Consider the following 14,964-nt stretch of genomic DNA (forward strand, 5'->3'; position numbering starts at 1 on the left):
ACTCAGTCATCCTTACTGTCATTGATCGTTTTTCGAAAGCTGCTCACTTTGTCCCCCTCCCCAAGCTCCCCAGTGCTTTAGAAATAGCTCGACTCCTGATTAACCATGTCTTTCGCCTTCACGGAATCCCCACGGACATCGTCTCTGATAGGGGGCCGCAGTTCACATCACGGGTCTGGAAAGCATTCTGCAACGCCCTCGGAGTGCAGGTCAGTCTCTCCTCTGGTTTCCACCCTCAGACTAATGGCCAGAAAGAACGGGCCAATCAGGAACTCGAGGCGGGCCTCCGGTGCTTGGCATCCACCAATCAGACAACTTGGAGTGAGCAACTCCCATGGGTTGAGTATGCCCACAATAGTGTAACAGGTATTACAATTAAATAATATGAGATACGCATTAAAATATTGTCTCGACAACTTTGGACTAGTATCAGAAAGTTCTAGGTAAGACTATGGAGCCTTGAAAGGATCAGCAGAGAAGGCACCACACAATGATAGATAAGATGTGATTTGAATAGAAACTGTATTGAAAGTTGTAAAGTTTACTGTCAGGGGTACACATTTGTTCTATCACAAGTAAGAGAAATAAGACACTACAGACCAACTCAGAGAGTTTTAAGAACGTGCGCACGGGTGAATGTCCCTGAGAAGACACACACACCGATTGCAGGCTTGCTTGCTTTATTTATAGGGCAAAGCAGGTTACATAGTACTTCCTCTTCTCTGAGAAGTTGGAGAGAGGTTAGACGTTAGCTCAGTGCTTATCTGACTTCACACCCACGCACTCTGAAATAACGAATACAGAAATATATCATGCTTATCTGACATCTCACACACTGAAGTAAGGAATACATCATTGTTCTCTTTAACAATAAGCTTGGTTATGTTGAAATATATGAACACTTGAATATAAGGCACACTTGATTATATTGTATTATGTAAAAAATCTTCTTACATTTACAAACCCTGCCTGTCTTCCTACAGTGCACAAACGCACATTAAAGGGCTCAAAAATAAAATCAAAACCAAACATCCTCTTTAAGGAAATTCTCCAAAGAGTTTTAATTAAAGAGCTTCCTCTAAATTAGAGATCCCTGTCTGTGTGTGGTGTGTGTGTGTTTCTGTCCACTGGTTCTAACACTACCCGTGTCAAGGGTCGCTGTGTGGCAGGCAGGATGAGGACCCAAATGCAAAAACTCATAGACACGGGGATGAACTCGAGAAACACAGCTTTAATGCTGGCACGGCAGAATACAGGAAATACAGAACTAACTGGGAAAAAGTAAACTAACACTCGCAGGAAGACACAGGAAGATCCACACAACATGAGGGAGAACGCGACACAGAACTGAGGGAGACGCAGACATAAATACACAGAGGGTTAACGAGGGAAGTGGGAGCACACGGGGAACACAGGTGACACTGATAATAATCACGGGACATGGCAGGAGTGAACACAACACTGACGGGAGAGGTGAAACAGGAAGTACAGAGGTTCAGACAGGAGGAGAGAGAGCACGAGTAGAACACCAACATAACGGGCAGGGGAGACACGGAATAAACACGAAAGGGGACGAGGGCTCATGAATACACAGAGGGGCACACAGGGGGTAAAAGCCATGAAGGGAAAGCACTCAGGGAACAACACAACAGGGCAACTCAGGAAACAGAGCCTAAACAGGGAACTGAATACAAAGACACATGAGAACTAAGAATACTGGGCCAACATGGCCCAGGATCATGACAACCCGGGTAGATTTTTAAAGTGTTAGTCTTATCTGTGTCAAGGAATGTAGTTATAGTCCTGAGGTTCGCTGAAGATGGATCCCACGGCTGGCCACACCGTACTCTGGTCCGTCTACAGTCACTCTCTTGGGATTGGCTCGCCACTGAACCCACAGGGTTCAGATCTCGAATGATCCAGTCCTGGTCAAAAACCAATCTATGCACACAGTTCAGAGTGCATACATTACTATTTTATCTATGCTTCTTCCATCACTCATCTTTCAGTCAAGTATTGCTCAAGTATAACAAATTATTTTAGTTATACAATGTCTCAACCATCATGAAATGTATAAAGCCTTTTTAAAATCTAAAACTTAAAATTGTCCGTAGCCTACTGTTGTTACCACTGTCCTGTTTGAAATGGATACTAACTAGCTAACTGACTGAATGCCCATTAACCTTATAACTCCTGTTGTGTGTGTGTGTTTGTGTGTTTGTGTACAGAGAGACAGCCAGGTTCATAATGGATATAAGGAAGTTTTTTCAAAAAAAGGAGCCACGTTCAGGTAAAAGTGTAAGATCAAATGATCCGTCAATCAAGAATAATGTTGGATCAGTGTTTCAATGTTTATATCTTTTATTAGATGTTCATGTGGTTTGGTTATTTGCCTTTTGGTTGAAAGTACACATACAATCTGGAAGTTGTGTTCTCCCTATAATAAAGCTGCTATACAGAATCTGCTAAACAAACTGGGTTGAAACATTTTTGACCCTCTTTAACAACATTCCAACATAACATTGTAATTGATTGGGGAGATTAAAATTAATGATATATTTTTATGTGGTTCAGCCACAACTCTACTGAAACCTCAGCCAGTAATAGGTAGGCCAACTTTTGGACCGTCCAGTTGTCTGTATGACTGCCGCAGTATGTACATCACATTTGCACACTATCAGAAACTGCCAAAGAGCCCTGGTGGAGTGAGGAGCTGTAAAGAGAAGCAGATGCTCTGTTTATATTCTAAAACTGTTTTAAGCTAGCTTGTTTCAAAGATTCTGTACAGCAGCTTTAAATGTTTTCCAAAAGCACACACACACTTAACTTATCAGTGTTTCTCAAACTTTTTACAGTGTGTACCACCTGATAAAAATGTCAAGCTCTCCTAAGTACCACTATGAAAGCACGAAACTCATAAATCTTACAACACAAAATTAGTATTATTAAATTAGTAAAATTAGCGTCTGCAATAAAGATTTTTTTTCATACATTGTATAAATTCTACCACAGGAAAAGTTGCCTCCATTTTTATAGTTTTTATTAATATTTGTAATAATTTATTTGCAATAATTCTGTTTTGGGAGTGTTTTTTATGTATCTGTATTATATTATACATACACATTAAAAGTGAATCTCTGTCCAAAAAATGCACTCAGTTTACTTTTTACTCACTATGAGCATCATTCATAATTCTCCCCCAGTAATTAAGGTTAGGATATGTATTTTTTCTATTCCAATCCATTCTTCTTTTGCAGCATTTAAATAAGCTTGATCAGATTTCATGGTTTTGTTACAGACTTTTCAAAAAAGTGTTTTGCTTTTCTTTCACAAATGTGGGATTAAATTGTGTTAAAATGTACAAAACAGTCATGTCATGTTTTGTGACGAGGACCCAGGCACAGAGAGACTTGATGAATTTAAGAATCTTATATTAATAAAGAAATTTGCAGACTTGCACAGAGATGGTAAAATTATGATGACTGATAACGGAGATGAAGACAACAGACGATGAGGACAGGGAGGAACGGGGGTTTAAATGCACCAAAGTGACAGTCAGAGAGAACTCGGGACAACATTTAAGGATGCAGGGACTGACAGAGACAGGTTTATCTTGCCTGGCTGGGCAGCTCTCTGGGTGCTCAGCACCCCCAAATCTCTGATCCTAGAATCGCCCCTGAGTTACATCACACAAGGTTGTAGCACAACAGAAAATATACCTTATATTTACCCTTTTAAGAATAAATAAACTTGTAAGATTAACTCTCCCATATTTATCCCTCGCTTTTAACTGTTCTTCTTTTTAAGATATTTCAACTTGAATTATTTCTCAGAAAAATATATCAACTTCTTAAAACATTAATACTTCAACAGAGTAATGAGATCCCTCACATTTTATAATCACATTTTATGAACTTTTTGCACCTTTATCAAATGAATTAACTTCTAAGTCAACAAAACTGAAAGGGTGCATTTTAGCACTACATGACAATATTACTGCTTCTCCAATGTTTTGGAACACCTCTCTTTCCGGCCGTCGAAGGTGAGCACTTTGTCCCCTCTTTCCAGCAGCATCTACGGAGGTGTCGATGTGCCTGGAGAGCCACCAGGGCCGCCCTTCTTTGCACAGCTGATCGCAATAAGCGCCTGGTGGACCGTCACCGGACCCCCGCACCTGCCTACACCCCGGGACAAAAGGTTTGGCTGTGGACCTGATTTGTTCCGCTCCGAGCTGAGTTAAAGAAACTGTCTCCCACCTTCATTGGTCCGTTTGTTATAGACTCTCTGGTTAACCCGGTTTCTGTCCATCCCCGAAATATGAGGATCCATAACGTGTTTCATGTGTCTCAAGTAAAACCCTGCCTGTCCAGTCCTTTGTTACACCAAGTTTAAGTATCTCGGAGTCTTGTTCATGAGTGACGGGAGTGGGAGATCGACAGATGGATTGGTGCTGCGGCTGCAGTGATATGGATGCTATACCAGTCTGTTGTGGTGAAGAGAGAGCTGAGTGTAAAAGCGAAGCTCTCAATTTACTGGTCGATCTACGTCCTTCCCCTCCCCAATGGTCACGAGCTGTGGGTAGTGACCGAAAGAACGAGATTGCGGATACAAGCGGCAGAAATGTGCTTCCTCCGAAGGGTGGCTTGCCTCTCCCTTAGAGATAGGGTGAGAAGTTCAGTCTTCCGGGAGGGGCTCAGAGTAGAGCTGCTGCTCCTCCACATTGAATGGAGCCAGCTGAGAGATTTTATCTCTCAGCTGGCTTGGGAACTCCTTGGTGTTCCCCCAGACAAGTTGGAGGAGGTGGCTGAGGAGAGGGAGGTCTGGGCTCCTCTGCTAGGGCTGCGGCCCCTGTGACCCAGCCCCGGATAAGCAGATGGATGGATGCTCTTTGTGGATTACAGCTCAGCTTTCTATACAATCATCCCGGATATCCTCTTCACCAAACTGGTCACTCTTGGCCTTTGACTTTCTCACCAACCGGCCCCAGACTGTAAGACTTGGCCCCATCTCTCCTTCACTCGCATGCTGAGCACTGGCTCCCCACAAGGCTGTGTGCTGAGCCCCCTCCTGTATTGTCTCTAAACTTAAGACTGCAGTTCAACCCACAACAACAACATCATGATCAAGTTTGCTGAAGACACCACATTAGTCAGACTTATCTCAAAGGGAGACGAGTCAGACTACAGAGAGGAAGACCTGAAGTTAAATGGTAAATGGACTGGTTCTTATATAGCGCTTTTCTACTCATCTGAGCACTCAAAGCGCTTTACACAACTTTTGCATTCACCCATTCGCACAAGCACATTTTTCTAAGTGCTTTTATAGCTAACATTCACACACATTCATACTCCGATGGATGCATCGGAGAGCAGTTTGGGGTTAGTATCTTGCCCAAGGATATTTGGCATGTAGACTAGGGGAAGCCAGGAATCGAACCACCAACCTTCCGATCTGCTCTACCACCTGAGCTACAGCCACCCCCAGTCGACATCATAGTGTTCAGAGAAAAAACAAGCACTGACTATTATGAAAACCAAAGAGATCATTGTCGACTTCAGGTGGCACAGCACTGACTTAGGCCCCCGATACATCAACAGTGATGGTTGGAGAGGGTCCACACCTTCCGGTTTCCAGGAAGCACAAACTGGACTCCAACCTGCTGCTGATCTTCTACTACCTGTCCATTGACAGCCTGCTGACATACTGCCTATAAGTAAGGTACGGCAGCTGACCAGATGGGAACAGAGTGAAGCTTCACAGTGTAATCAAGGCAGCACAGAAGATTATTGGCTGCCCTCTCCCCTCCTTGGCGGACATTTATTTCACCCGCTGCCTCAACAGAGCAACAAACATCATCAAGGGCAGCTCCCACCCAGGTTTTGACCTGTTTGACCTGCTTCCCTCAGGGAAGCGCTACAGGTGCATCAGCACAAACACTGACAGACTTCGGAACAGTTCCTTTGCAAAAGCCATGAGCACCCTGAACTAACACATGAACCGATGACACAGTTTCACCCCCCAATTCAAGCCTCCCCTCTATACACAGAATATACAAAAACTACCACTACTGTGCAATATTTAATTTATGTCAAATACCCCACTGTAAATATAGATATTGACCTGCTCATATGTATACAGTGCCACAGAACTGTGGACCTCACCCCCCTTTCTTCTTTTCCACATGTCTGCACTGGGTAGGAGATGCTCTCAATCTCTTTGTACATGTGTATAGTGACAATAAAAGGCATTCTAGTCAATCAGTTTAGAGGGTCAAGAACAGCAGGGAGAGAACACGCCTATTGAGGAGGCCTTTGCTGGTAGTTTGTGTGGGATGTGGTGCTTCTTGGCCTCACCTGCTGCTGAGAAATGAGCTACCAGATTTGTATTTTATTTTTTTGCAACTGTACACATTTATTTCTTACTATTTAACAGATTTCTCATTTCTTTTTACTTAATACAGTAAAAAGAAACATTTTGTCATGTAGAAAAACTGATTTGCACTGTACATCTTCAGCTTCAACTTTCAATCCTTCAAACAATGGAAAAGCCATTTAATTGTACAAGTGTTAAGTAAAAACGGATTTCATGTTTGATTAAGCAGAAATTCAAAAACTGGTCCAGTTGCTAAAACCTCTGACTGTTTCAATAAGTGTTAAAGAAAAAGAGGATAAAACTGAGAAAACTACTAAAACTGCTTCACATCCATGTGGTTGTGGATCAGATTTATAAGACAGCATAATATGGCGCGGCTGCCCCTCTGTTGGTCTTCCTTGGTCTCTTGTGTTCTGGGGGCCTCTGGATGTCTGGAGTTTTGACCTGCTCCATACCTGCTTCATACCCTGGAGGACGGGGCTGTGGCTCCCCACACTCCCTAGCAGATCGTTACATGGAGAAACCTTTGGAATGCAAGCATGCTGATCCACACAGGTATGCACACAGGTGTACACACGGGTATTCACAGACGCGGACTACAGCTTTCTTGGCTGCTGCCTCAAAGCACATTGTGCGCTGTCTATCTTGCGTGCTGCACAATATCGTTTATTATTTAGTATCTACTGATATCTACTGCTAGCTAGTTTATTGTGATGGTGCCGTTTTTTTTATTATGTTGCTCTTTGTTGTTTGCTTTCTCTTCTGTTTTTTTTCTCCATACAGGTGACCCAGGTGTTTTGTTTCTTTGTTTGTTTGCTTTTTTCTTTCTTCCCCCCTTCTTACCGTCTCTTCTCCCCTTTGGTTTTCTTTCTCTCCCTCTCTTTCTTTCATTCTTTCTCCCTGTCCTATCCCCCAGTCATGTCTGTCCCGTTTGTAGCAACTGAAAATAAAATAAATTCATAATTATAATAAAGGTCAATCAAATGGACCAATATGGCAAGGCCATGATGATCCACTTGGTAAAATAAATCCGCTTGGCATCTTTCTTGGCCTTAAGACAACAATTCTGATGGCTAAAGATCCAAACGGGACACAAAAAAAAAAAAAAAAGACAGCATAATATCAAAATAGATTGACACTCTGATAGTGCTGCCACATCTAAAACAGTTTGTCTTTTAATCCTTTTCACATGTGCAGTCTCCACGGTGCCTGTTATTTCCTTGAACAGTAATGAGAAGAAAGAGTGAAATTTACAGCCTTCCTACATATCAGTGGGGTTTTTTTTTGGTAATTAGGCAGGTGACCATCAAAAATACATTTAGTGCAAAGACATCTACAAAATGTAAATCATCTGGGAAATGCAGATAAATAATAAAACGTCATATCCGCTCACATCAATAGACATGTTTTCAGACAACTCCAAATAAAACACAAATTTCAGTAAAAATTAAACATTTTTTTGGACTTATTTTAAAAAATGGATGTCAAACAATGGGTGTGACACTTAGCTGTGTGTGAAACTATTTTCTGATCGAATAAAACAAAAAATAGTTCCTTTTAAAATAACAACACTATAAAAAATTTTTCTAATTTTGGTCAGTTTGAAACCGTAAATTAGAGGATTCATAATAGGAGGAATGACAAGATACTCTATTGCTACAAAGTTTTGAAGGGTCCGAGGCAACTCTTTCGAACCCAGTCGCATACTTATAACATCAGTAAGTATTGCCACAACAAAAGTAAATAATGAGACGAGATGTGGGACACATGTTTGCATGAACTTTGCTCTGTTTTCTATAGACTTTACACATGTTTGAATGATATACATATAGGACCAAACTATAAAAACACCATGAAGCAAATAAATAATTATTGTAATATTTGCAAATATGCCATTAACTATAGTTTGTGCTGGAAAACAAGCGAGTTGAACAATAATCCAGTTCACACAGAAGAGTGTGGAAAGATACGGGCTGCATAACTTCAGTCTGGATGTTAGAAAAGCATTCACAGTCATAATGCAGAAATTTGTGAACCACAAAAAACTTTCAAACCTAATGACTCTTTGCTTTGACATGATAGAGTGGTACTTCAGTGGCTGACATATGGCCACATATCTGTCATATGCCATGAGTGCAAGAATCGACAGTTCGCCGCAGACAAAAGAATTAATCACCTGAGACTGAATAAGGCAACCGTAATATGAGATGAGATGAACATCAGAGAGGAGATCCCAGAGAAATTTGGGAAAGAAACCTGCTGTTCCATAAAGTGCATTGATGCAAAAGACACAGAGCAGAATATACATTGATTCATGGAGGTTGCTGTCCAAGATGATGATCACAATGAGAGAAACATTGACGAGGCAAATGATGCAGTAACACAACAAACTGAGGAAAAAGAGAACAAACCTGTGACTGACTGTTTCATTGAAACCTGAAAGAAAAAACATTGTTATTACAGAAACATTATTCATTGTGATTGAGAGACCTAAGTGAAGCCTAGTCTCTCACTGTATCTGTTCTCCTCTCTCCTCTATCAGGTACAGATAACAGCAACACGTGAGCTGGGATTTCAAACCAGCCAATCATTGATCTGGAATGAAAGCTCACAGCTTTGGAAAATCACAGGGGATTTAATATGTATCATGTACTAAACACTAGGGGTGCAACGATACACAAAATTCACGGTTCGGTTCGATACTTTGGTGTCACAGTTCGATATTTTTTCGATACAAAAAAAAATGTTTATGCCTTTTTAATTTGTCATTTATTAAAATTATAAATATATATTTTAACTCAAAAGTACAGTTTTTAAATTTAACCCTAACCCTTGTGCGTGTTTTTTATTTTGACAGCGAATGCGCACCTGCGGACCACTTATGTGCAGCCCTGGTTATTTAGCTCGTCATATTGCAGCCACAGAAATTATTTTGTCCATGAAACCATAAAGCTGCACTTTCTTTTTGCCTTATAGTCTGATTTGTCATAACTTTTCTGTTTTGTGGTAAGCTTTTCTTTGGCTGTCACTTCTTCACCCTGACCTGTCTTATTTGGCTCAGCAGAACTGAAATATAAATCCTGCTGCTTTTACACACGCACTCACATAAGCTCAGCGATTTTCTGCGCGATCAACCTCTCACATGTTTAAGCTGCGGGAGATTTCACTTGTCATGTTTGCGTAGTAAGCTAACGATTGATAAGACGATGTCAGAGGAATTGGTGCACAAATTATCATCACTCACCAATCAGTACTGTTGCTCTCTATACACAGTTCACGCGATTGCAAAGTGAAAGCAAAAAAACAAGCGCAAATTCAAACTCGATTTCAATATGTCACATATTGACAGTGGCTCACCGATGCCAATTACATAATTACCCAGCTACATTTCCGAAAGAATGCAAAAGCATTGATTTTTCCTTCCTACAATAGCCCGACGGGCAGGGCAGAGATAGATTTTGGTAGCCCGACTGGAAAAATCGCTAGCCCCGGGACGTCGATGTGCAGTCATATTCGTTGTGTTCCCACTAGTGCTTTCAGGTTAACCTCGTTAAAATGACCTTAACGCCACAACACGGCAAATCTCCGTTAACGAGCTACCCCTGATAGCCCCGTGCATGGGGCTAGACGGCCAACATGTTAACGAGCTAACTGCGCTAACACACTAGCTCCCACCCATGTAATTGAGCATTGCGTGGCACATCCAACATACTGTTTTACTTTAGTCCATGACGCGCTTACCTTCAGGGTCATACGTCACATGAAAACCAAAATAATTCCAAACGCCAGATCTGAATGAGGGTGGGGGAGGTCCATGTTGCAAAGAGAGCTTAACTTCTGTCTCGCTAGCTTGCCCTGCGCTCTTCCTTCTGACTATGCTGTCTGTGTGGAGCGCTCAGTGGATCTGCGCTCGACAGTGCAGCCTAGGCGGAGTAGTCGAACGCAGATTCACTGAGCACTCCACACAGACAGCATCGTCAGAAGGAAAGTTGATAAAATAAATTACAAATGTTGTATTGTTCGATACATATGCGTACCGAACCGAAAGCACTGTATCGAACGGTTCAATATCGATACGAATATCGTTGCACCCCTACTAAACACATAATAAAACAAACCTGCAGGTTCTTGAAAAAGAAATATTAAAACGTTTTACAACTTTATTTAAGAGAGTCTTGGGTCAATTTGTGGCTATTTTCAAATTTCGATTACATGCCATTTGCACAGTGTTGAATGGAATATAGCGAAAGTCTGCAAAAAAAAGTTCGGTCACATTTACTGTTAAAATTTCAGTATGACTTCCGGAAATTAGCTTCAGTGGCTAAGCTACAGATAAACTTACACTATTGGTCCTAGTGGTCGATTTGTGCCCCATTGAAACCCATTATAAACGCTATTTCCCATTCCACGGTCATTACAACCAAATAATGGGCCATCTTCCGAATGTTGGTGGTACTCGGGAGTCCGGGCCTTGGAATTGTATCTTTTGGGAAATATTTGATTTCTTTGTTTTTTGGGGCTAAAAAAACAGTGCGGCCATGTGACGAAACTGGGATATAAAGGGTTAAAATCCGCGAAATGTAATTAAAACTTGATATGAATATTTCAAGGAGAAGTAGGTCTAAAAGATTGGCTAATTTAAAGTGGAAAAAAATATTAATATATAGATATTTTATGGCACTTTTCATGGCGTGGTCGATTTGTGGCTCTAGGTCCGATAGTGTATGCATTTTTCTAGGACCCTCCAGGGGTTAAAAAATGCTTTCTTCATAATACTGTTAGGAATTTTTTACATTTATGCCAATTAAACATAATTGTCCAGGGCTTGTTGTGGTTTTCTTCTGTTTTTCATTGTAGTCTTTCGTAGTCCAGTCAGATCATTGTTGCTTCAGTGATAAGGATCAGGCTCTCTGAGGTTTGCTGAAGTCACTAGTAAGACAGTAAGAAGTTCTTGTGAATGTTGCTTTGTCTTTGCCTCTTAGTAACTCTGTGGAAAAAAGACTTGTTTGCACCTGTTACCTGCTACTTACCTGTTACTCTGCCGCCTGCTCACTCTCTACCTTTCCTATTCCACAATGGAAAGATTCCATCCCAGGTGCTTTTCCAATTTTCTGCAGAGTGATGTAACCTTATTGTTGCACCACGATCACCCCCTTTTCCTCCAGCCCAGAAATGAGTAAATCAAAGGGGTTTTTTTTGCATAAAACCATGGTCTCAGAGATCAGGTTGTAAATTCTGAGTTGCTGCAGGAACCACAACCTCTGCTGGGCCTTCTTCTGGATAGAGTCTATATGTGGGGACCACTTCAGATCATGTGGAAAGGTGGATCCTAGGAATCTGAAGTGATCCACGGTAAGTACTCTATTTTTGAGGATAGTTAGGGTGAGTCTGAAGGTTCACTGCCACCTCCACGGTTGGGTCTGGGTGGTTCTGACTGCAACAGTGGAACAGCTGGTCCACATCCTGTTTCTATGCGGACTCGTCTTCATTGTGGATCAGACCAGTGGATTACCAGTTTGCAAATCATGCGAACAGATCCATAGAAGATGCCATCAACGTAGCTCTCCACTCTGTGCTGAGCCACCTGGAGCAGCGGCAAAGTACGTCAGAAAGCTCTTTGTGGGGTTTGTCAGAATCTCATCTCTACTTTGTGGTTCTGTTGGCTTCATCAGGTGATGGCCTTCTGCTCGCTTTGGAACGGTTCAAAGCTGAGTGTGAAGCAGTGGGAATGAGAATCAGCACTTCCAAATCTGAGGCCATGGTCCTCAGCCGGAAAAGAGTGGAGTGCCCACTTCAGGTCAGGGACGAGTTCCTGCCCCAAGTTTAAGTATCTCAGGGTCTTGTTCATGAGTGACGAGAGACGGGAGATCGACAGACGGATTGGTGCTGCGGCTGCAGTGATATGGACACTATTCCAGTCTGTTGTGGTGAAGAGAGAGCTGAGTGTAAAAGCGAAGCTCTCAATATACTGGTCGATCTACGTCCTTCCCCTCCCCTATGGTCATGAGCTGTGGGTAGTGATCGAAAGAACGAGATTGCGGATACAAGCGGCAGAAATGGGCTTCCTCCAAAGGGTGGCTGGCCTCTTCCTTAGAGATAGGGTGAGAAGTTCAGTCTTCCGGGAGGGGCTCAGAGTAGAGCAGCTGCTCCTCCACGTTGAATTGAGCCATTTGAGGTTGTTCAAGCATCCTGGGCACCTCCTGAATGAGGTGTTTCGGGCATGTCCCACCAGGAGGAGGCCCCGAGGCAGACCTGGGACACACTAGAGAGATTTTATCTCTCAGCTGGCTTGGGAACTCCTTGGTGTTCCCCCAGATAAGCTGGAGGAGGTGGCTGAGGAGAGGGAGGTCTGGGCTTCTCTGCTAGGGCTGCGGCCCCTGTGACCCAGCCCCGGATAAGCAGATGGATGGATGGATGCTCTTTGTGGATTACAGCTCAGCTTTCTATACAATCATCCCGGATATCCTCTTCACCAAACTGGTCACTCTTGGCCTTTGACTTTCTCACCAACCGGCCCCAGACTGTGAGACTTGGCCCCCATCTCTCCTCCACTCGCATGCTGAGCACTGGCTCCCCACAAGGCTGTGTGCTGAGCCCCCTCCTGTATTGTCTCTAAACCTAAGACTGCAGTTCGACCCACAACAACAACATCATGATCAAGTTTGCTGAAGACACCACATTAGTCAGACTTATCTCAAAGATGGGAACAGAGTGAAGTTTCACAGTGTAATCAAGGCAGCATAGAAGATTATTGGCTGCCCTCTCCCCTCCTTGGCGGACAATTGTTTCACCCGCTGCCTCAACAGAGCAACAAACATCATCAAGGGCAGCTGCCACCCAGGTTTTGACCTGTTCGATCTACTTCCCTCAGGGAAGCGCTACAGGTGCATCAGCACAAACACTGACAGACTTAGGAACAGTTCCTTTGCAAAAGCCATGAGCACCCTGAACTCACACATGAACCAACGACACAGTTTCACCCCCCAATTCAAGCCTCCCCTCTATACACAGAATATACAAACACTACCACCACTGTGCAATATTTAATTTATGTCAAATACCTCACTGTAAATATAGACTATTTATTTCTTTCCAATATTTGTATATTTGATATTTTTTGATATTGACCTGCTCATATGACTGGGCGATCGTGGCTCAAGAGTTTTTTCCAATAGATAACAGGGTTATGTTGATGCAACCACGGGTAACCCAGAACTAGTAGCGTGAGTGTAGCTTGAAACACATACAGGGAGTGCAGAATTATTAGGCAAATGAGTATTTTGTCCACATCATCCTCTTCATGCATGTTGTCTTACTCCAAGCTGTATAGGCTCGAAAGCCTACTACCAATTAAGCATATTAGGTGATGTGCAACTCTGTAATGAGAAGGGGTGTGGTCTAATGACATCAACACCCTATATCAGGTGTGCATAATTATTAGGCAACGTCCTTTCCTTTGGCAAAATGGGTCAAAAGAAGGACTTGACAGGCTCAGAAAAGTCAAAAATAGTGAGATATCTTGCAGAGGGATGCAGCAGCCTCAAAATTGCAAAGCTTCTGAAGCGTGATCATCGAACAATCAAGCATTTCATTCAAAATAGTCAACAGGGTCGCAAGAAGCGTGTGGAAAAACCAAGGCTCAAAATAACTGCCCATAAACTGAAAAAACTCAAGCGTGCAGCTGCCAAGATGCCACTTGCCACCAGTTTGGCCATATTTCAGAGCTGCAACATCACTGGAGTGCCCAAAAGCACAAGGTGTGCAATACTCAGAGACATGGCCAAGGTAAGAAAGGCTGAAAGACGACCACCACTGAACAAGACACACAAGCTGAAACGTCAAGACTGGGCCAAGAAATATCTCAAGATTGGGGCCTTTTCGGGTTGAGGATGGAGTCAAGCTCAACTCCCAGTCTACTGCCAGTTTCTGGAAGACACCTTCTTCAAGCAGTGGTACAGGAAGAAGTCTGCATCCTTCAAGAAAAACATGATTTTCATGCAGGACAATGCTCCATCACACGCGTCCAAGTACTCCACAGCGTGGCTGGCAAGAAAGGGTATAAAAGAAGAAAAACTAATGACATGGCCTCCTTGTTCACCTGATCTGAACCCCATTGAGAACCTGTGGTCCATCATCAAATGTGAGATTTACAAGGAGGGAAAACAGTACACCTCTCTGAACAGTGTCTGGGAGGCTGTGGTTGCTGCTGCACGCAATGTTGATGGTGAACAGATCAAAACACTGACAGAATCCATGGATGGCAGGCTTTTGAGTGTCCTTGCAAAGAAAGGTGGCTATATTGGTCGATGATTTGTTTTTGTTTTGTTTTTGAATGTCAGAAATGTATATTTGTGAATGTGGAGATGTTATATTGGTTTCACTGGTAAAAATAAATAATTGAAATGGGTATATATTTGTTTTTTGTCAAGTTGCCTAATAATTATGCACAGTAATAGTCACCTGCACACACAGATATCCCCCTAAAATAGCTAAAACTAAAAACAAACTAAAAACTACTTCCAAAAACATTCAGCTTTGATATTAATGAGTTTTTTGGGTTCATTGAGAACATGGTTGTTGTTCAATAATAAC

General features: G+C 42.4%; 2 protein-coding genes across 2 annotated transcripts in view; one reads left to right on the forward strand and one right to left on the reverse strand.

Annotated features, from left to right (window-relative positions):
* Positions 1 to 7,876: 7,876 nt before the first annotated feature.
* Positions 7,877 to 8,848, reverse strand: LOC146557391 (olfactory receptor 10T2-like). The gene has a single exon (XM_085249719.1). The coding sequence runs from the start codon at positions 8,846 to 8,848 to the stop codon at positions 7,877 to 7,879; it is 972 nt and encodes a 323-aa protein (XP_085105845.1).
* A 2,732-nt stretch (positions 8,849 to 11,580) lies between these two features.
* The window catches only part of LOC146557392 (polycystin-1-like protein 2), a 19,245-nt gene continuing 15,861 nt past the window's right edge, over positions 11,581 to 14,964 (forward strand). Inside the window, 3 exon segments of the mRNA XM_085250570.1 lie at positions 11,581 to 11,597; positions 11,872 to 11,972; positions 12,045 to 12,094. Coding sequence (XP_085106696.1) covers positions 11,581 to 11,597; positions 11,872 to 11,972; positions 12,045 to 12,094 — 168 coding nt within the window.

The sequence above is a fragment of the Mchenga conophoros genome, linkage group LG16 (genome assembly GCF_057382185.1).
Source record: "Mchenga conophoros isolate Kocher_MC1m ecotype Shallow Benthic linkage group LG16, M_conophoros_male_GT1.1, whole genome shotgun sequence".
NCBI lineage: Eukaryota > Metazoa > Chordata > Actinopteri > Cichliformes > Cichlidae > Mchenga > Mchenga conophoros.